This window comes from Marmota monax, unplaced genomic scaffold (genome assembly GCF_021218885.2).
Source record: "Marmota monax isolate L192 unplaced genomic scaffold, Marmota_monax_Labrador192_F-V1.1 WCK01_AAM20220418_F8-fsc00250, whole genome shotgun sequence".
In the NCBI taxonomy this organism is placed as follows: Eukaryota; Metazoa; Chordata; class Mammalia; order Rodentia; family Sciuridae; genus Marmota; species Marmota monax.
This window is the reverse complement of record NW_026693876.1, coordinates 1,522,834-1,543,601: the sequence shown is the minus strand read 5'-3', so window position 1 is coordinate 1,543,601 and position 20,768 is coordinate 1,522,834. Positions and strand designations below refer to the sequence as shown.

The window sequence follows — 20,768 nt, the reverse complement described above, 5'->3', positions numbered from 1 at the left end:
TTAGGTGTTAGGTAGTAAGATTCTTATGAAAAATGTAGGGATTATGCCTGTGCAGTAGCACATGTTTGTAATCCCAGCAGTTTGGGAGGCTGAGGCAGGAGGATCCTGAGTTTAAAGCCAGCCTCAGCAAAAGCAAGGTGCTAAGCAACTGAGTGAGACCCTGTCTCTAAATAAACACAAAATAGGGCTGGGCATGTGATTCAGTGGTTGAGAGGCCTTGAGTTCAATCCCCAGTACCTCCACCCCAAAAATGTAGGGATTATAACTAAGGAGGCGTAAGAGCTTGAGAGTGTGTTAAAGAGAACTTGAAGGGGCCCAGAAAGGGAAAGAATTGAGTTTATTCTTTTTACTGCTTTTGTAAAGGAAAAGAACCTCCAGTTTATCTTCTCGTGTTATAACCAGTTCTGTAGAGTAGAAGAAGTGAAGGGAACTTGAAATTGTCAGTATACTCAGTAATCATCATTGATCAGCATGCTTGTTCCCCATGTGCTATACATCTAAGGAATAGTATGAATAATCTCCGTAGTGCATTTTATAGTTTCTTTTCTTTTTTTTTTTTGGTACCAGGGATTGAACCCAGGGGTTCTTAACCACTGAGCCATGTCCCCAGACCTTTTTATTTTTATTTTGAGACAGGGTCTTGCTAATTGCTCAGGGCCTTGCCAAGTTGCAGAGGCTGGCTTTGAACTTGGGATTCTCCTGCTTCAACCCACTGAGCCATTGGGATTACAAGCATGAGCCAGCATGCCTGGTTTATAGTTTATTTTCATCTCTATGTAAAATTATTACACAAACCAAAAGAGGCATATAGCATGAATATTAACTTTTAAGGGAAGTAATTTTTGCAATCCTACTTTCCACTTATCAGAATTAAAACTATTAATTGTTGCTGTAATAGCATTATTTGACTTAAGAGTTGTTTAGATACTGAAGCAAATAAATATTGTCCTTGAGTATATTATCTTTAGCATATCATTGACAGGAGATAATACTGTGTTTGTTTTGTTTTACTAATTCCTTACAGCTACTTATTTTCCTGAAATGAGTGTACTTTATAAGGAACCAATTGTATTTTTCTGCATGTATTAATCCTGTTAATGATCTTATTTTGCTTTCGTAAATAGAAAATAACTTATTTTGTTTCTTAGGTTTTATAGTCCTTTGATATAAACCCCTATCAGTTTACTAACCCCCTTCCACCATTGCAAATTAATATTCTAGAGATTTATGTTTTTTTATGCTGCTTTTAAAAGTCTGTGAGATAGGAATTCATTAGTTTATCAAACATTAATTAAAGGAACTTATTATGTGTCAGATACTTCTTTTTGTGGTAGTGATTTGAGAAGTGAGTAAGAGAATCTTTGTCCTCAGATATTCTCAGGGGGGCAGATTGGTAAACAAATATAATTGCACTGCAATGAAGAAAATATCCAAGTCTTAAGAATTGGATGTGGTGTTACAATATAAATCTCTAGGTGGGTTAAGGAAGAGCTCACTAAAGTAGAGATTCCTAAGTTACTTCTTCAAGGATATGTAGAGAGAGGAATAGAAGTACTGACCAGCCATGTAGAGGGCCATTGTGTATAATGGCACAGAATTGGCAAGGTAAATGGGTGCTTAGGTTGTTTAGTATGACTAGAGTCAAGGTGTGTAGAGGATATATAGAAGAAAAAGGTGGATGGGAAGCCAGGGCCCAGACAGTGAATGCTTTTGTGTCTCATTGGAAACACTGGTATTTTATTTTGTGTCCTGTAGATGGAAGAGAGCCACTGAAAGGTAATCAGGGGCAATCAGGGATGGTTATGGTTTGGATATGAGGTGTCCGCCAAAAGCTTCTGCGTTAGTACAAGAATATTCAGAAGTGAAGTGATTACATTATGAGAGCTGTAACATAATCAGTCTGTCCTAGTTTAAGTGGACTAGGTGGGTGGTAAACTTTTGGCAGGTGGGGTGTGGCTGAAGGAGGTAGGTCATTGGGGGTGTGCTGGGGAAGGGTTCATCTTCTTCCGCCCCTGCCCCTTTCCCTTTCTCTCTGCTTCCTGGCTGTCATGAGGTGAGCAGTGCTCCTCTGCCACTTGATGCTCTACTTCACCCTGAGCGCAGAGCAATGGAGTTGGGTTGCCATGGACTGAACCTCTGAAACTGTGAGCCAAAATAAACTTTTTCTTCTTTAAGTTGTTCTTGCTGGGTAATTTGGTCACAGTGAAGAAAAACTGACTTAACACACACATTTTCTATTTAGAAGCATTTTGGTAGATAAAACCATTATTATCTTCATTAAATCCATTCCCTTTTGTCATCCCTAGGAAAGGCTTTATCTCGATCCCTGTATTTAATAAAGCATAGTAGGGAGAGGCAATCATTTGAATGACCACCAAGACTTTGATTTGTAATGAAAAAGAAATTATCAGGAATAGTTGACATCAACTTTTCTGGATTGATAGAAAATTCACTGAAGTCACTACAAGTGTCCTGTGGTCAAAGGGAAGTCAGGGTAGTAGCGGCTTAAAGAAGAAAAGGAAAATGTCAAGAGTTACAGGATATTTTGACAGCAGTCTAGCTTGCTTGGCACTACTTAATTTACGAAAATTAGAAAGACCTCTAGTAAGATTTAACGTGAAATGGTGAAGATATTTAAAATTCTATGATTATGGAATAGTAAAGCAATAATGAGCCTGTGTGTGTGATGTGTATGGGGTCATGTCATGTGAAGTTTGATGTTGGATAGTTAGGGTGGAAGCTGAATTCCCAGTAAAGCATTACTGCATATGACATACTTAGTTAAAGAGGGGCTATAATTTTTGTTTTAAATATGTATTTTTTTTAGTTATAGGTAGACACAATATCTTTATTTTTATATGGTGCTGAGGATCGAACCCAGTGACTCACGCATGGTAGGTGTGTGCGCTGTACCTCTGAGCCACAACCCCAGCCCAAGAGGGGCTATAATTTATATGTTAATAGTTCCTGTGAAATAGATGTGAGTTTGGAGTTATCTTGGAGAATTCTTAAATGATGATTTGGTTCAGCAGTGCTTTTGTTTCCTGTCTCCTGCATGTAGGGTCAGGTAGGATTTATCCACTCAGCCAAAGTGCTGGTGCAAAGTTGGAATTTTTGAAGATTTTCAATCTGTGGGTGGGTGGGGAAATATATATATATATGTTTAAAAAATATATATACATATTAAAAAATATATTCATTTGTTTATTATGTATTATATATATTTATGTTTATTTATATTTATATATTTATATTATACTTATAATTATTATTTTTATACATTTATTTATGTATATTTATATATTTATTATATATATATAACTTCTCAAGCTCTAACCACACGTAATAGAACCATATAGAATATATAATACAAGGAATTCATTGTCAGCCTTTTCTCCTTAGTCTTCAGGTTTTCTTTGTTTTGTCATTTTACTTAAAATGGCTAAGTGACTTGTAGATGAAAATTTTCTGCCACTAAAGGCCATCTTGATTATCTTTACCATGATTCCTTTTATTTCTTAGGGTGGAATGTGCATTTATTATTACAGTATGAGTGCTTTTAGGAATGCATGTATGAATGAATAAACCCTAATGAATTTCTCCCACATTTTATAACTGGGTGGAATTAGGTTTTTCTATTTTAGGGGTGGTGTCTCCTGGGGGCAATTTTATTCCACTGTGAACATTTAGTAATGTCTGGAAACATTTTTGATTGTGAATATTCAGAGGTGGGTAGGTAGTGTTACTGACATCTGGTAGGTAGGTCCAGAGATGATGCTAAACATCCTGTAGTACACAGGACAGCTGCGTAATAGAGACTTTTCTGACCTCAAATGTTAATAGTGCCAAGGTTGAAAAACACTACTTTAGGTATAGGGTTCTTTTCTTTCTTTTTTTTTTTTTTTTTTAATTTTTTTCTTAATTTTTTTTTTAGTTGTAGATGTACACATACCTTTCTTTTATTTATCTTTATGTGGTGTTAAGGATTAAACCCAGTGCCTCACGCTTGTTAGGCAAGCGCTCTACCACTGAGCCACAACCCCAGCCCTGTGTTTCTTTCTTTCTTTTTTTTTTTAGTTGTAGATGGACACAGTATTTTTATGTAGTTTTGAGGACTGAACCCAGTACCTCGCACACGTGAGTCAAGTGCTCTACCACTGAGCCACAATCCCAGCCCCTATATGTTTCTTTTTTAACTAATAACATTACTTTTCATTTCAGAGTTTTGAAACGCCGTGTTCTTCAATGGGACCTGAAAGTATTCAAGATACAGATCAAGAGGTTACTAATATACTTATTTACTTTGAATCTTTTCAATGAAAATCAGTCAGCCATTTCCTATTGTTAGTAAAATATCTATAAAATAGAAATATTAATAAAACGGTAACAATAATATCTCCACTTTAATCAATATGTTGGCTTTTATGAAGTCATCAAAAAACATTTTTGAAAAGTATTTCCATTTACTTGATCACCTTTTTGCCTTTGTTTCTAATAAGCTAATCTATTTTGAAAAACAGTATAGAGCCTTTTGGTCACAAAATCTGAGTTTTGGAATTAATGTTACTATGCTTTTTCATGTTTATTGACAAAATTCAATATGAAATTAATCTGGTTTTGCTTTTTTTTTTTTTAACTCGGCAATCAGATGAAATAGTTATTTTTTTTTTTTTTTTTTTTTTTTTTTAAATTTTAATATTTTATTATTTTTTTTTTATTTCTCGGCGGACACAACATCTTTGTTTGTATGTGGTGCTGAGAATCGAACCCGGGCCGCACGCATGCCAGGCGAGCGCGCTACCGCTTGAGCCACATCCCCAGCCCTGAAATAGTTATTTATTGAAAATAAATAAGAGTGCATGAATGTTTTCTCTTTTTACTTATTGCTTCATTTCCCAGCTATAATCTCCTGATTGACCCTCATAGAATATTGGGGATAATTGTATATTTTCTGGTCCCGAGTTAAAATTAAGTTCTCAAAACACTTTGTATTTTTCTGTTTAGGCTATATTGATAGCTTTTTGTTTGTACAATCAGTTGCATTTTTCTTCCTTGTGAGTAATGCCCCTTGATAGAAGATTTCTTATCTCTGCAGCTAAATTGAATTTTCATTTCTTTACACAAGAGTACATCAGAGAAGCACTTCCTGAAGTGATGAAGATCTTAAGATCTAAACATCTAGATTTCAATTTTGGATTGTTCATAAACAATACTAGAAATCTTATGAACTTCACTCATCATCTAGATAATAAGAAACTGTCTCTTAAGATACTTTGAAGTGAGAATAAAATGTCTTTTCTGTCCATTTACTAGGCTTTGTGCAAGGAGTTTCATGTAGCATATTTTATTTAATCTTCACAAAAAATCCTAAAAGGAATCAAATATTTAATATTTCTATTTTGTAGATGAGTAAACTGAGACACAAAATAGTGAAGTAATTCGCTTGCCTAAAGCTATAGAGGTAATAAGAGAAGAACTATTATGTGTATATTTATGAATCTGTTTTTTATCAACTTCCTGCATATTTGTATAAATTTTTTTCTTTCTACAAACTCTCAAGTGATTTAATTAAGAATTAATTGCTTTCTTATTAATCTGCAGAATAATAGTTCACTGAGGTCTTTCACAATTTAGATGCAGATAGTCGAAGAGCTTCATGCTGCACGCGTGGGGAAAAGTGTGGATTTACCTGTGGTACCACCTTCTGGAGAGTTAATGAGTATGGAAATTGACTTGGTGGAAGATGATGTACATTCCTCTGCTGGTATACCTATATGATAATGATTTCCTGTGTTTTCCTAAGAATTAATGTGCTAACATTTCAGTTTTACAATATTCAGATGAAAAATGTTAGAACTCGCTCATTCGAATGAAATCGGGTCTAATATTTTTCTTATCATTTGTTTTATGTCTCTCACATTATTAGGCAATTAGACTTATTTTTTCTTCCTCTTTTGCCAAGAAGCAATAATAAGACTTATGCATTGTTTTGTGGGAAAAGATAAAGATAGTCCAAAATCTATAGTATACTGTTTTGAGTTCTCTTTATAAAAATAGTAATACTATCTTACATTCACATTACATTTTTCACTTCAGTAGGTGTTTTTCTATGCATTAACTTATCTGATCTCACAAGGCCTTGTGAAATAACAATGCTAATATTACTGTATTTTCTTTATTTTATACATATTTTGTGTTGCAATTACGTTTTACTCAGGATATTTAAAATCAGCTTATACTTTCTAAGTGCACAGCCGGACAGGATGTATAAAGTTGTTCCTGCTGGGGCAAATCATTTTATGATTGAAAATAATTCTATAAACAATTTATGATAATCTTATGGGAGATAATTAAGCATTGATTACTACTCTTTCCTTCAAGAATTGGAGTAAAAGAAATTTTATTCTCCTTGTCTAAAGGACTTTCTTCCCTTTATGGAACGCTATTCAAAAACACTCTCCTATGCCATTCTCCATGTCTTAGCCCCACGACTTCCTGTGAATGTTTGCTTTGCACAGATCTTACCTTCTCTGACTATTTGGATCTAGCCAAGTTCCTCCTCCTCCTGCCCCTAACCCTCCTGTAGATTGTCCTTCTACAAACAAGGATTATGTTTCCTGCTCAGGGGAACCTTGATTGATTGGGTAGAAGTTTACATTACATGGCAACCAAGTGATGAACCAGCTTAAGAGTCTAGTCAACTGTGTGGGTCTCTTGCACAATTAAATTTATAAGACACACAGGGGTTTCAAAGTGAATTATCTACATTTATTGATACCAAAAGTTTAGACATTATTGTTGTCAAGTGTTGTGAAATCCTAACTTGGCTCTTTTTCTCTAGCAAATACTGATTCAGACAAAAAGCTTCTAATTGTTATTGACACGAATATTCTGATGAATCATCTCAAATTTGTTAGAATTTTGAAGACAACAGAAATACCAGGTATTTCAAAAACATATTTATAGATTTTGATTTTCCTTCTTGAATTAGTATTTACTATTAATAGTGATGTGGGCTTTATTCTTGCAAACACATCTCCTTTTGGATATGATACTAATTTTTTCGTTTTTGTGGTGCTGGGGATTGAACCCAGGGCCTTGTGCATGCGAGACAAGAACTCTTACCAACTGAGCTATACTTCCAGCCCTGGATATGATACTAATTCTAAGATGATCTCTTTGTTTATTATAAAATCATTTATATTAAGAACTTAGATTATAGGAAGCATATCTGCTAAACTCACTCTTTTTTTCTCTAGTTGCATTTAAAAAATACTCTGTGGATCCTTATATCCTCTTTTAAATTTTCATGTTCTATGTATTTTCTCTCTGTTGATTGTGAATTTCTAAGGGGTACTTTAAAACTTTCACTTCTATAGCAGTTTGATTTAGTAGGTCAATAAGTGTTTGGATTCTAAGAAATCTGTTTATATTTTAGGTTTTGATGGACTTGTGTTAATAATTCCCTGGGTTGTTGTGCAAGAGCTAGATCGTATGAAGGCAGGAAAACTACTAAAACATGCACAACACAAAGCTATACCTGCAGTTCATTTCATCAATGACAGCCTCAGAAATCAGGATGGATCGCTGTGGGGTCAGTCAATACAACTTGCATCTCAAAAACTTTGTAAGTATTGTTGTTTTAGGGTGCTCACTGATAAACATTTGTTAGGGTGCCTACTCATTATTGGAAGGAAATGGTGCAAAATGTTGTTTTACTCAGCAGTATGTGAAATGGAAAGGACCGTATGGTGGTTGTGGCTTTTTTTTGGTGGTACTGGGAATTGAACCCAGGGCATTCTTCCATTAACCTGGACTCTTAACCCCATTAATTTTTTATTTGGAGACAGGGTCTCTCTAAGTTGTTAAAGCTTATCTCAAACTTGTGATTCTCCTACTTCCATCTTATGAGGAGGAGGGATTATAGTTATATATCACCATACTTCACTATTTTACTCACTTTTGAAAAGTACCCAAACAGGTTCTCAAAAATGTTTATTGAATGTCTGAATATTTCATGGATATTCTTGAAATTTTAGCTGTATTTTCCAGAACCATATATCTTAGAAAAAGTGATAGTACAAATAATCTTGGTACCTTTAGATCAAGATACTATTCCCTTTAAATCTCTTTTTTGTTTGCTAAATTGAATTGTTTGAAGGTAACTAATGATTTAAACTGCCCATTTTGCATTATCCATGTTTCTTTGAACTAAAGAAAGGAAAATGGGCTGCTATGATTTGTGTCTCTGTGGCTCCCTGATTAAGGCCTGAGTTTCATTTTCCTCGGGCCCATGCCCTGATATAGTTGAGTTCTTTGTAGATTTTACTACCAGGTTGTGAACTCCTAAAGAGTTTATCTTTCAATATCTAGATGCTTAGCACAGGGATCTGGCACAGATTTGGCTCTATGTAAAAATTTATTGCAGAATGAGTGAGTTTTCCAATTTGAATGATCAGAGGTTTAAATAACATAGGCTAACAATTGAGAGGAAAAAAGGTTGAAAACTGAGAACATGGTTGAGGCTTATTGGTTAGTATATACTGAGTTTTAGTGTTTGGAGACTTGCCAAGAGCTTTAATGAATGTCTGGGTCCAAGCTCCAAATAGTTGTTTTTTTCTTTTTTCTTTTTGTGGTGCTGGGCCTTACGCATGCAAGGCAAGCACTCTACCAACTGAGCTATTTCCCCCGCCCCACAACATTTTTTTTATACCTTTATTTTATTTATTCATTTTTATGTGGTGCCAAGGATTGAACCCAGTCCCTCATACATGCTAGGCAAGTGCTCTACTACTGAGTCACAACCACAGACCCTCTAAAGAGTCTTATACAAAAGTAGATCTGAAGTATGTATGGTCCTGCAGTCTGTATTATTAACTAGCTCCTGTGGTAATTCTGAGGCAGGTAGTATGAGGGCCTTTAAGAAGCTTTATCTTAGGTCATATTCCTACAGTTGCATTATTTTCACAGAAACTGTATTTTTGCTATGTCTTTTAAGACTGGAAGCCTGTGAGTAAGCTGATTAACATTGTTAGAAGTCACTTTTTATGTTCTATCTAGGGTTCCTGTTTTCTTTCTCTGTGTGTCTCTAAATGTATTGCTTTAGAGCTTAAGGAAAGTAGATACCAGAAACAGATTCTGTTGCTGATAGAATAGCTGTGCAGAGATATTAAACAGATAATTTTTATTTAATTTTTTTAAACAGATAATTTTAAACATGATGTAATTATATAGTTAAAATCTGTATCTGAATTGAGACTAGAATTTATAGCATTCGATTTCTAGTCTTTTGTTTAGTCACTGATCACATTTCTTTGTATTTATTCATTAGGCACATCCTAGTCCATTTTAGTAGTAAACCAATCATTGTATTAAGTAAATAACTACATGTCATGTGAATCTTTTTTTTTTTTAAAGAGAGAGAGAGAGAATTTTTTAATATTTATTTATTTATTTTTAGTTTTCGGCAGACACAACATCTTTCTTTGTATGTGGTGCTGAGTATTGAACCCCGGGCCGCACGCATGCTAGGCGAGCGCGCTACCGCTTGAGCCATATCCCCAGCCCTGTCATGTGAATCTTGATCCAGATTTGTCAAGACGTTTTTTTGTTTTTTTATTTAAAAAGTCTTTTGTCTTTTATATATGATTTTTTTTTTTTTTGTACTGGGGATTGAACCCAGGGGCACTCAACCACTGAGCCACATTCCCAGCCCTATTTTGTATTTTATTTAGAGACTAGGTCTCACTGAATTGCTTAGCAGCCTCATTTTTGCTGAGGCTGGCTTTGAACTTGTGATCCTTCTGCCTCAGCCTCCTGTGCCACTGGGATTACAGGTGTATACACCTTGCCCGACTCTTGTATGATTTTTTAAAAAATATTTTTATTTGTAGATGGACACAGCACCTCTATTTTATTCATTTATTTTTATGTGATATTGAGATGCTAGGCAAGAGCTCTACCACTGAGCTACAACTCCAGCCATCAATTGTCTTTCATATACATTTAAAAAAATAAATTTAATTTTTTAGAGCACTTTTAGGTTCACAGCAAAATTACGCAGAAGGTACAGATATTTGCCATATGCCCCCTACTCCCACATATGCACAGCCTCCTTTATTCTGTATCCCCCACCAGAACAGTACATTTATTGCAACTGTGAATCTATATTGACACAGCATTATCACCCAGATTCTGGAGTTCACATTAAGTTCATTCTTGGTGGTGTATGGGTTTTGAGAAATGTATAATTACATGTATCCACTATTACAGCAGCATGCAGAGTGTATTCATTGCTGTAAAACTTTTAGATTTTTTTGATTTGTAAATACAGCCTAATTATTCATGTGATGGCCAGATTTCTAATGTGCTTATTGACAACTGCCTTTGTTAAATTTGCAGATGGACTGAGTGATGAGAACAATGATGATAGGGTATTAAAATGCTGTCTGCAGTACCAGGATTTATTCCCCTGTTCTCTTGTTATTCTGTGCACGTGAGTTTCATAATTTTACCATTAAAAAAAAAAAGCTTATGGTAAAGAATTTTTAAATTCCTATTATTATATCTATCAAATCAAGAATAAAGAAAACAACCATAATTTTCTGAATCTATCACTAAGCATACTCAGTTATATCTGAAAATGTGTTAGCTCTATAGTAATGAAGTCTTAATTGGATGAAGTTTGATTTCATTTTAATTTATGTACTATTCAGAAGATGTTTGGAAAAACAAGGAAAAAGTCAATATTAAAATCTGCCAGAACTTTTTAGTTGTGAGAGACAAGGAGGTTAGTTTCTTATGTATTTATGGGAAAGGAGGTAGTTTATATTGCAGTTTGGTTCTGGGTGCCTGGTATGGAGTTAAGACTGGATGGGTTGGAGTCCTGGGTCTGTCACTGGATGGCTTTGTGACCTTGAACAATTTACCCAATATAGTTTCTTCATGTATAAGAAACAGGGAGAATAATGCTTGTCTCATAATGTTATTTTAAGTATCTAACATATAGTATATGTCAAGGACTTAGTTGAGTGCCTAGTAGATAGTCAGATCTTAGTAAGTTTTTCACTTCTTTTCTCCTCCTCTTTCCCATTGATTTTTTTTTTTTTTTTTTTTTAATATTTATTGTTTTAGTTTTCGGCGGACACAACATCTTTGTTTGTATGTGGTGCTGAGGATTCAACCCGGGCCACACGCATGCCAGGCGAGCGCGCTACCACTTGAGCCACATCCCCAGCCCTCCCATTGATTTTTAAAAATAACTTAGTTCTGATATAAAACAGTATAATGCTAAGCAAAATTGTTACTCCTCTTAACAATTGAGAAAGGGATCTGAAAGTATAGAGGAGCAATTTTTTGCAATTTTAGTCTGAATATTATTCACACAATTTTATTCCATTGAAATTTATGATTATGTTCAAATTCTGTGTATGAAATTTAGTGATGATAGAGGTGAGTCACCCTAAGAGTTTTCTTATAAAGTGGGTTGGTCAATATTATTGTTTAGCTATTTTTGTAGACAATGTTATTCTTTTTGTTACTGAAGTAAATATTGGAGATTTCTATCTCAGTTTAAAATTGTGTTTTGATTGAGGACATATTACCTTCGAGCTTGTTAAAGGCCGAAATAAAATTTATAATATGTAAATCAATTTGAATTTGAGATAAATTGAATTTGAGAAATAATTGTTGTGTATTTAATAATTTTTAGTTCAGTTGAGAATGAAATTACATTGGTGAAACATTATAAGTCTTGCATTATTTATATCATCACTGTTTTGGGATTAACAGAAATGACAATTTTAGTGAAATTTAAATTGTAGCTGTGTCCTTCTTTTAATTCTTGCATTGTCTTGTTCTAGGTGGTAGCCTGTTTTTTCCTCTTTCCTATTCCCTTCCTTTCACTTTTCTTTTTCATCCATTTTCTTTCTTCCTTCTTTTTTTGGGGTTGGTTATTTCTTTTTTTCTGTAAACAGTAATCATTATGTGTGCCGTTTAAGTCTTACCTGTTGTGAAGACATATTTCTATTAAATAGATGATGATAGTGATGTTTATAGTTAATATCAATTGGTAATGATAGTAGTAGGAAAAACTCAACATGACTATATAATACTATACATCATCAAATGCTTTACTTAAATTTACATCCCTAAGTTTGGGCCTATAATCCCTAATTAATGTTTCCAGTCCATATTTCTCTCTCTCTCTCTCTCTCTTTTTTTCTGTGATACTTGGCAGTCAAATCCAGGGATGTTCTACCACCAAGCAACAACTCCAACATTTTCTATTTTTAAATTTTGAGATAGGGTCTTGCTAAGTTACTAAGGCTGGCCTCCAACTTGACAAACTTTCTTCCCAAGCCTCCTGGGTTTATAGGTATGCACCACAGTAACTGGTTCTAGTCTGTTTGTCTTCTAAACTCCAGACTTATATACTCATCTACTTACTTGTTATCTTTACTTATATTCTCATAGACATCTGAAACCTAGCATCACCAAAAATGAGCTCTTGGTTTTTACTTCTAAATTATACTTCATTTAAATGGAAAGTGCCATCTCTTACACATTTGCTGAATCCAGCAATTGAATTATTTTTAATAACTGCCTTTACTTCATAATCTGCATCCAGTTAGTCCTGTGCAGTCGTCTTTATCTCCCCCACCACTATCCTTTGTTAAGCCATGTTATATTTATTTTGTTTATTTTTTTCTTTTCTATTCTGAGATTCATTGTGCTATTCTCATACTTGTTCTCCTTCATTTATTCTTCAAAAAGTTACAATGGTTTCTTTTTTTTTTTGCAACAAGTTGTTTGTTGATTTTATAAGGGAACAGTTGTACACTCAGTAAATGACTCAAGAAGAGTAAAAATAAAATACACTTTAGTAATTAAGTTACAAAGTCAAATAAATGACCATAAATTTCATCTTGAGTTCTTTGACAAAACCAGGAATTATGACTCAAATAACAATATTTATCTGCTAATACAAGGAATGAAAATCCTTATTATCACTGGGATGTTGCTAAACCTTTCAAAGATAAGGAACTATGAAATTTTTCCATTTAATTTGAATATTGCTCTAAAAGCTATGATTCAAACAAAACACACCAAGAACAGCTCAGTTCCAAAAAGAAAAGAAGGTAGAATGAATTGGCATGGAACTAACTGAATTATCTACATAGTTACTTATATCAGTTCTGATAACCTCAGAAGATTTTTACTTAGCCTGCTAGAGGAAAGCTATGGCATGAAACCCTACATAAATCGCTGCCTCAAACTTTATAGCAGTGAGGGGCTAGGGTTGTGGCTCAGTGGTAAAGCACTCGCCTAGCACTAGTGAGGCCCTGAGTTTGATCCTCTGGTTTCTTATTTTTAATTTTTTAAAATTTTTCGTTATGGAGAATGTTAACATTTACAGTGAAGAAGAGTTAATAAACTCTTCATTACCCAGATACAACAATTATTTAGATTCTGTCATTGTTACTATATTTCTGTACGCTTCACATCCTCCAACATGATTATTTTTATTTAGTTTTTTTTTGTATTTTGAGTAAATATGTACTTAAATTGAAATGCAGTTATTGATTATTGAATGTTGGCAAATGGATGCCACATCTGGTATAGGCCACATCTCTCTTAATATATAGGATACTTCCATTACTCCCAAAGTACTCACATGTCCCTTTGTGTTTTCTCATTTCTTAAGGTAGAAGTTAGATCACCTGAGATAGCTATAAATTTCCCAGTAAAAACTGTTTTAGTTTTAGTTCACAAATTTTATGTTATATTTTTATTTTCGTTCAATTCAGTCTACTTTATAATTTCCCTTGTGACTTTCTCTTTGACTCACAGGTTATGATGTTTGTGGCTTAAGTCTAAATATTTGCAAAATTTTCTGATATCTTTTTGGTATTGAATTAGAGTTTAATTCCATTATGGCTTGAGAGAATAATTTATATAATTTCTATTCTTCTAAATTTTCTAAAGTTTTTTTTTTTTTTTTAATGGCCAAGATTTTGGACTGTCTTGGTGTTTTATGTGCCATTGATTCTGCTCTTGTGGATAGAGTGTTATATATAATTTCAATAGGTCTTCTGTAACCTTGCAGCTTATGTATCTACTTCTGTGATCACTGAGAGAGGAGTATTGAAATCTCCAACCTTTGATTGTAGATTTGTCTATTTCATTTTCCAGTCTCATTTGTTTTGCTTCACTTAACTATGCAAGTAATGAAGCCTGCTTGATGAATTGGGGAATGCACTCAGGTGAAAAAATGGAAGCTTGTAGTGAGAGGCATACATGTTTTGTTTCGGATTGTCTTCTTAAGAGATCTGACCCTTTTATCATTATATGATGCCCTTATTTGTTCTTAATAATACACCTGATTATGAAGTCTCCTTTGTTAAGTATTCAGCTATTTTAGCCTTTTTTTTGGTTAGTGTTTATATGGGATATCTTTGCATTCTTTTTATTTTTTATCTATGTCTTTATATTTGAAGTAAATTTCTTGTAGATAACATATGCAGCTGTCCCTTGGTATCTGCAGGGGATTGGTTCCAGGACTCCTACAGATTCCAAAATCTGTGTCCCTCCCTCAGTGCAGACGCTAACATTGCTTATATAAAATGGCACATTTGCGTATAACCTGTGTATCTCCTCCATGGAGATGTTAATATTCCTTATATAAAATGATGTATTTGCATATAACCTATGCACATCTTCCTGTATACTTTTAATCATCTCTTAAGTTACTTATGATCTACTACAATGCAAGTGCCATGTAATTAGTAATACTGTTTAGGGTGCAATGCTATATAAATAGTTACACTGTTTAAGGAATAGTGATAAGAAAAAATTGCAAACATTCAGTATAGATGCATTTTTTTCCTTAATATTTTTAATCCTTGGTTGGTTGAATTCATGAATGCTGATTATAGTTAGTTTGTTCTTTTTTGTTCAATAACAATTATTTTTCTCCCAGTACTGGGGATTGGAGTCAGGGGTGCTCTCCCTTTGAACTATGTCCTTTTTTGCTTTTATTTTTTATTTTGGATTGTATATTTTTAAGTGCTATTTCATTATATTTATGTTGATTTATTTATACTCTTTTGAAGAAAAACTTCATATGGTTGCTCTAATGTTTATAATATACGTCCTTACTTTATCAAAATTTATCATGAAATAGTATTATATTTTCATATGTTATAAAGTAAGGATCTTAAAACAGTATATAGGACTAGGGATATAGCTTAGTGGTAGAGCACTTGCCTAGCATATGTAAGGCCCTGAGTTCAATCCCAGGTACCAAAAAGAAAACAAACACCAGTATGTGTATATATATGTGTGTATGTATGTGTGTATGTATATATATATATATATATATATATATATATATATATATATATATATATATATAGTCCCATAGCTCTTGAATATTAAAAAAAAAAAAACCTCAATATTATTTTTATTCACTTTGATTTCTTTTCGTCTGTCTTCAGATTTGATGATTCTTTTCTTTACCTGTCAAGTTTTTTGATGAACTATTGAAGTCATTATTAATTTTTGTTACTGTTTTCTTATTGCTGGCATTTCTATTTCATTCTTTCTTGTGATTTTCTTCCTTTTTTTTTTTTTAAAGAGAAACCTTTGGGGATAATCTCAGATTCAGTCTTTCTTTAAGAGAGAGAGAGAGAGAGAGAGAATTTTTTTTAGTTTTTGGCGGACACAACATCTTTGTAGGTGGTGCTGAGGATCAAACCCGGGCTGCACGCATGCCAGGCGAGCACGCTACAGCTTGAGCCACATCCCCAGCCCTATTGTGATTTTCATGTCTGTTGAAACTACCTGTCTGATTTTGTATTCTATTCATCTGTTCCATTAGACTCTTTAACTTTTTTTTTTAATTGTATTTTAGTTGTAGATGGACCTTTATTTCATTTATGTATATGTGCTGCTGAGAATCAAACCCAGTACCTCACATGTTAGGCAAGTGCTCTGCCACTGAGCCACAACCCCAGTCCCTAGACTCTTTAACTTTTAATCTGAGTTATTTTATCTCCCCAGAAGAATGGCTTCACTGTCTCTCGTTTCTGAACATGGTTCTGTTGACTGCTTTGTCTCTTGGCTGTGTGTTTTTTTTTTTTTTTTATCCTGGTCAGATTATATGCGGATTTGGGGGCTTACTTGCTCTCTGATTTCCTTTATTCTGTTTCCTCCTTAACTTTCTAGATGTTCTAGTCATTTGTACACATGGTTCTCTGATATTTCCAGTCACTGAGGCTGTGGCTTTCTGTTGTCATATGCCATAGTGAATGGAAGAGTGCCTTAAGCAAAAAAGAGAGCACTGTATAACTTCCCTAATGTAGCCTGTATCTTGAATTTAAACTCTCCTTAGGTTCCTTCCACATGTTACTTACTTTCTAGTGCCTTCAGGTGGTTAGTTTTTTTTCCTCATTTTTTGGTTCAGATTTTGTAATTTTTTATGCAGTGGGAAGGTTAGTCTGACCAAGCTACTCTGCAGTAATAGCAGCTGGAAACCTCCTGGGCTCCAGAGTAACAATTTAACCAATGATGTTGCTTCCCCATTGAGGCCCTTTTATATTTTTTCATTATTATTGTCCTAGCCTTTCTCTGTAACCTCATAAACTGGTCTCATGCTGTGTTCTAATCACACTGACTTCCTTGAGCAAACAGCAGATTCACATTACTTGTTTCATGCTCATTCTGAGTAAGTTTGCAATTGTCTGCTCTGTGTAAATTATTTCTCCTACTATGGTTGTTAATGTTTATTTCTCTTTGGATGAACATATACCTGTGTTCAAATTTGATTCCCACATACTGTATATGATCCTGGACAAGTTACTTAACACCTTTATATCTGTGTTTCTTTTGTTAAATGATGATAAAATTGGGGCTAGGGCTGTAGCTCAGTGGTAGAGCATTTATCTAGCATGTGTGGCATTGGGTTTGATCCTTAGCATCACATAAAAATAAATAAAATAAAAGTCTAACTACAACTAAAAAAATATTTAAAAAACAAAACATCAAATTCTTTTTAAAAAAATGGTGGGGACTGGGGATGTGGCTCAAGTGGTAGTGCGCTCACCTAGCATGCATGAGGCACTGGGTTCGATTCTCAGCACCACATAAAAATAAAATAAAGATATTGTGTCCACCTAAAACTAAAAAATAAATATTAAAAAAAAAGGGTGATAAAATTGGTACCACTTCCTCAGAGGTTTGTTGTAAGGATTCAGTAAATATAAATATATCTAAATATCACTTAGAATGGTACCTGGTGCCTGGGAAGCACTTTAGTAAATAATTATTATTCTCCAAAATTTAATGATATGACTCTACTATGTAAAAATTTCTTTATCATCTCTATTTATAGAGAAATTATTATTCTTTGTTAATACATGTACTGAGATTTACCAGCCTATGAGTAGATCTCATGTATTTTTGAATTGCCATATGATTTATCTTATAAAACAATATTTTTCCCCTTCTAACCTCAACCTCAGCGATGATAGAAATTTAAGAAACAAAGGCCTAATAAGCGGTGTGAAGTCACTCAGTAAAGAAGAATTGAGTGGAGAGCTGTGTAACTTATCTCTGAACACAGATGTGTGTCATCAGCCTTGTGTTTCTAAGCAACGATTGAAAGCAGGTAATATTTTTATTGTGAATAACTGGAAATATATCTTTTATGTTCTAAAATTAGTAATAATATTTCAAGTTTTAATCTTGTACTTTTAAAATGACATTAGATTTGGAATACTTGCTGGCATTTAAATCCTACAAGTAAATGAAAATTATAATACTAATACAAAAAATATCATAAACATGACATTCTGTGTATACTTTTACAGATTAACTTGATTTTAACCATATACTCGCATATAGTTTTACGTATTTATTTAAAATTTTTTTAAACATTTTTTTTTTAGTTGTAGGTAAACACAATACCTTTATTTTAGTTTTGTGTGGTGCCGAGGCTCGAACCCAATGCCTTACACATGCTAGGCAAGTGCTCTACCTCAGAGCTACAACCTCAGCTCTAATTATTTATAATTAATGTGTGCATGCTCATTTGTACCTTGCAAAATATGCCTTTTAAATTAGTAGTAGCTAATAAGAAATAATCATTTCAAGTGGGGAGACTAGTTTCTTTTTAAAATTAGCTTCATATTTATAACTTCCTATTAATGCAGTAAAAACCTCAGCTAGTAATAATTGAGAAACTTTTAAGACTCTAATAAGACTTTTTCTAAAATTTTAAACTAATAAAAAAGAAAAGTAAAAGCAATACTGTTGTCTTACCTTTCTTTAACCAGAATAATTTCTTCTGTGGCTTGATAATTGATAGAATATTATATTAAATGACATCATGTATAAATATATCCCACTTTTTCCCTCTGTGGAAAAGTAATTATTGAGGTCTTTACTAGATTGTACTTTTTATATATAAATGCACAAATATTTATACTTATACTACCTATTTGCCCTTTTTTGTGAATAGCACACATTGTCGTAATATTAAAAAAAAGGCATTGGGGGGAATAACAGGATATTCTAGTTTATGGTTTTTCAGGGATCATGTGCTTTTGGTTTGCCCATTATTTTAGTGTCATTTTAAATTCTTAGTTTTTATTTGTAGAGATAAACCACTTAAAGATCTTTTTAAAGGGGAGGGCATGAAAATGCTTAAACCAGAAATTTTAGTCCTTTCAGAATAATTTATTGATGTGAGCTGAGTTTAAAAATGTGTACTATTTTGGAAGAAAACTTGCTTCGTTGCAGTTTTTAGTTTTCTTTCTTTTTTAGTTGAAGATGGACACAATACCTTTATTTTATGTGGTGTTCAGGCTTAAACCCCGTGCCTCACATCTGCTAGGCAAGCACTCTACCGCTGAGCCCCAGCCCCAGCTCCAGTTTTTAGTTTTCTATTGTAAATAAATTCAAGGCTCTCTTGTAACTCTCCTTTGTTTTGAAAATAATAATATTAATTGTAGTTAAAAATCACATTTTTTTTTTTCATTTCCATTGGAGTAAAAATATTTAGTTCCCTTTTTTAAAAAGATAAAACATTGGCCAAAATAGTATATTTATGTTGCATCTAAAATGACTATAGTAGAAATGCATGTTTCTAAGTTAAGTATTTCTAGGTAATTCAAATACTAATTACATATGAATTGTTTATTATTTATGACCAAATACTACTTATTTATAATATTTACTTTTAGTGCCCTAAGTAAAGCCTGTTAACTATTTGTTTTAAAGAAGCAACACCAGTAGAAGAGAGCTCTGATGAAAAGTCTACAAATTCAGGACTGTCCATTCTACTTGAACGCATAATATCTGATCTTGAAAAATCTCTTGGAACAGCTTTATCTTCAATATTAGAAACAGAAATGAAAATTGCTTTTGGAAACCTTTGGATGGAGGTGATTAGTTCAACTCTATTAATTGAAAATTTCTTTTTTTATTATTGAAGATTTGTTATTTTAAGAGATAACTATATCACATCAATCTTTTTCTCCATGCTTTTGAAAAAACTTTGATGGTTAAATGATATATGTTTTAAGGTTTGGGAATACATATTGTCATTTCTTTTTATCAGTCAACATGTATCTATGGCACATATATTGTGTGTCAGACACACTGCCCCATGGAGCTTAAATTGAATCCAGAAAAACTTTACTCTTTAATTTCTTTTGAATCAAAATGTCTGATATAAGGAATCATGTCAGATATTTTTCATTAAAAAAGTGTATTTTTGGCTTATGCCATGTAAACATGAATATCAGAGTACAAATTTATCTCATTAAGACATTTTGAATTTTCTTCCTTTTTTTTTTTTTTTTTGTGTGTGTGTGTGTGTGGTGCTGGGGATTGAACCCATGGCCTTGTGCATGAGAGGCAAGCACTCTACCAACTGAGCTATCTATATCAGCAGCCTTAAATTTTCTTTAGGTTAATATTTTTCCTTCAATTCAACAAAACACCTAATTTAGCAATTGTGATCAGTTTAATCTTTGTTTGATTTTTCACATTTATAGTTACCAGAAACATTATAGCCCATTAATTGTAGCTTGCATCTTGATCCAGCTTTTCAGTGAAATTCTAATATCTTCCATTCTGATATCTTTGCTACTTAATGTAATAAATAATGTAATAATCAAATGGTGAACCAAGAGGATGAAGAATGATAAGATTCTAGGAGGGTTGATTTAAGTTGGATATTTCATCGTAGACATATGAATGACTTAAGACAAGGAGCTGTGACTTCTTTTTTTTTTCCTTTTTGTAGTTGTAGATGGACAGCATGCCTTTATATAAATTGTTTATTTTTATGCGGTGCTAAGGATCGAACTCAATGCCTCACACATGCCAGGCAAGTGCTCTGCCACTGAGCTACAGCCCCAGCACCACAGCTGTGCCTTCTTATCGAAGTAAATGATCAATTATTCTCTTTGACATCTTTTTTCTACATAAAATTTTTCCCCCAGTTCTATAAAACAATTAGATTGATTTCTTCATTGAAATGATTATATTGAAAAGTAGATTGAGGGATCTTAACTGATTAAAACTATGTTTCCTCTCTGATTGGAACTAGGCTTTCTTTTTGGACTCATGGTTCCAGAGACCACAAATATTAATAGTAATATGAATTAAATAGTGTAATGGAATTATTTTAAGATGATTAGTTTTTAATAAAATATCTTTTAATTTAAAAAGAATTCAACTAATTGTATTTTCCCCTAAAG

General features: G+C 33.3%; 1 protein-coding gene across 11 annotated transcripts in view; it reads left to right on the top strand.

Moving 5' to 3' along the window:
- The window catches only part of Swt1 (SWT1 RNA endoribonuclease homolog), a 91,429-nt gene that overhangs the window by 20,905 nt on the left and 49,756 nt on the right, over window positions 1-20,768 (top strand). For all 11 annotated transcript variants that reach the window (XM_046462673.2, XM_046462670.2, XM_046462672.2 and 8 more), the window contains 7 exons: window positions 4,222-4,281; window positions 5,635-5,764; window positions 6,842-6,943; window positions 7,439-7,627; window positions 10,402-10,495; window positions 17,523-17,668; window positions 19,282-19,445. In XM_046462673.2, the coding sequence (XP_046318629.1) occupies window positions 4,222-4,281; window positions 5,635-5,764; window positions 6,842-6,943; window positions 7,439-7,627; window positions 10,402-10,495; window positions 17,523-17,668; window positions 19,282-19,445 (885 nt within the window). The remainder of the gene's footprint in view (window positions 1-4,221; window positions 4,282-5,634; window positions 5,765-6,841; window positions 6,944-7,438; window positions 7,628-10,401; window positions 10,496-17,522; window positions 17,669-19,281; window positions 19,446-20,768) is intronic.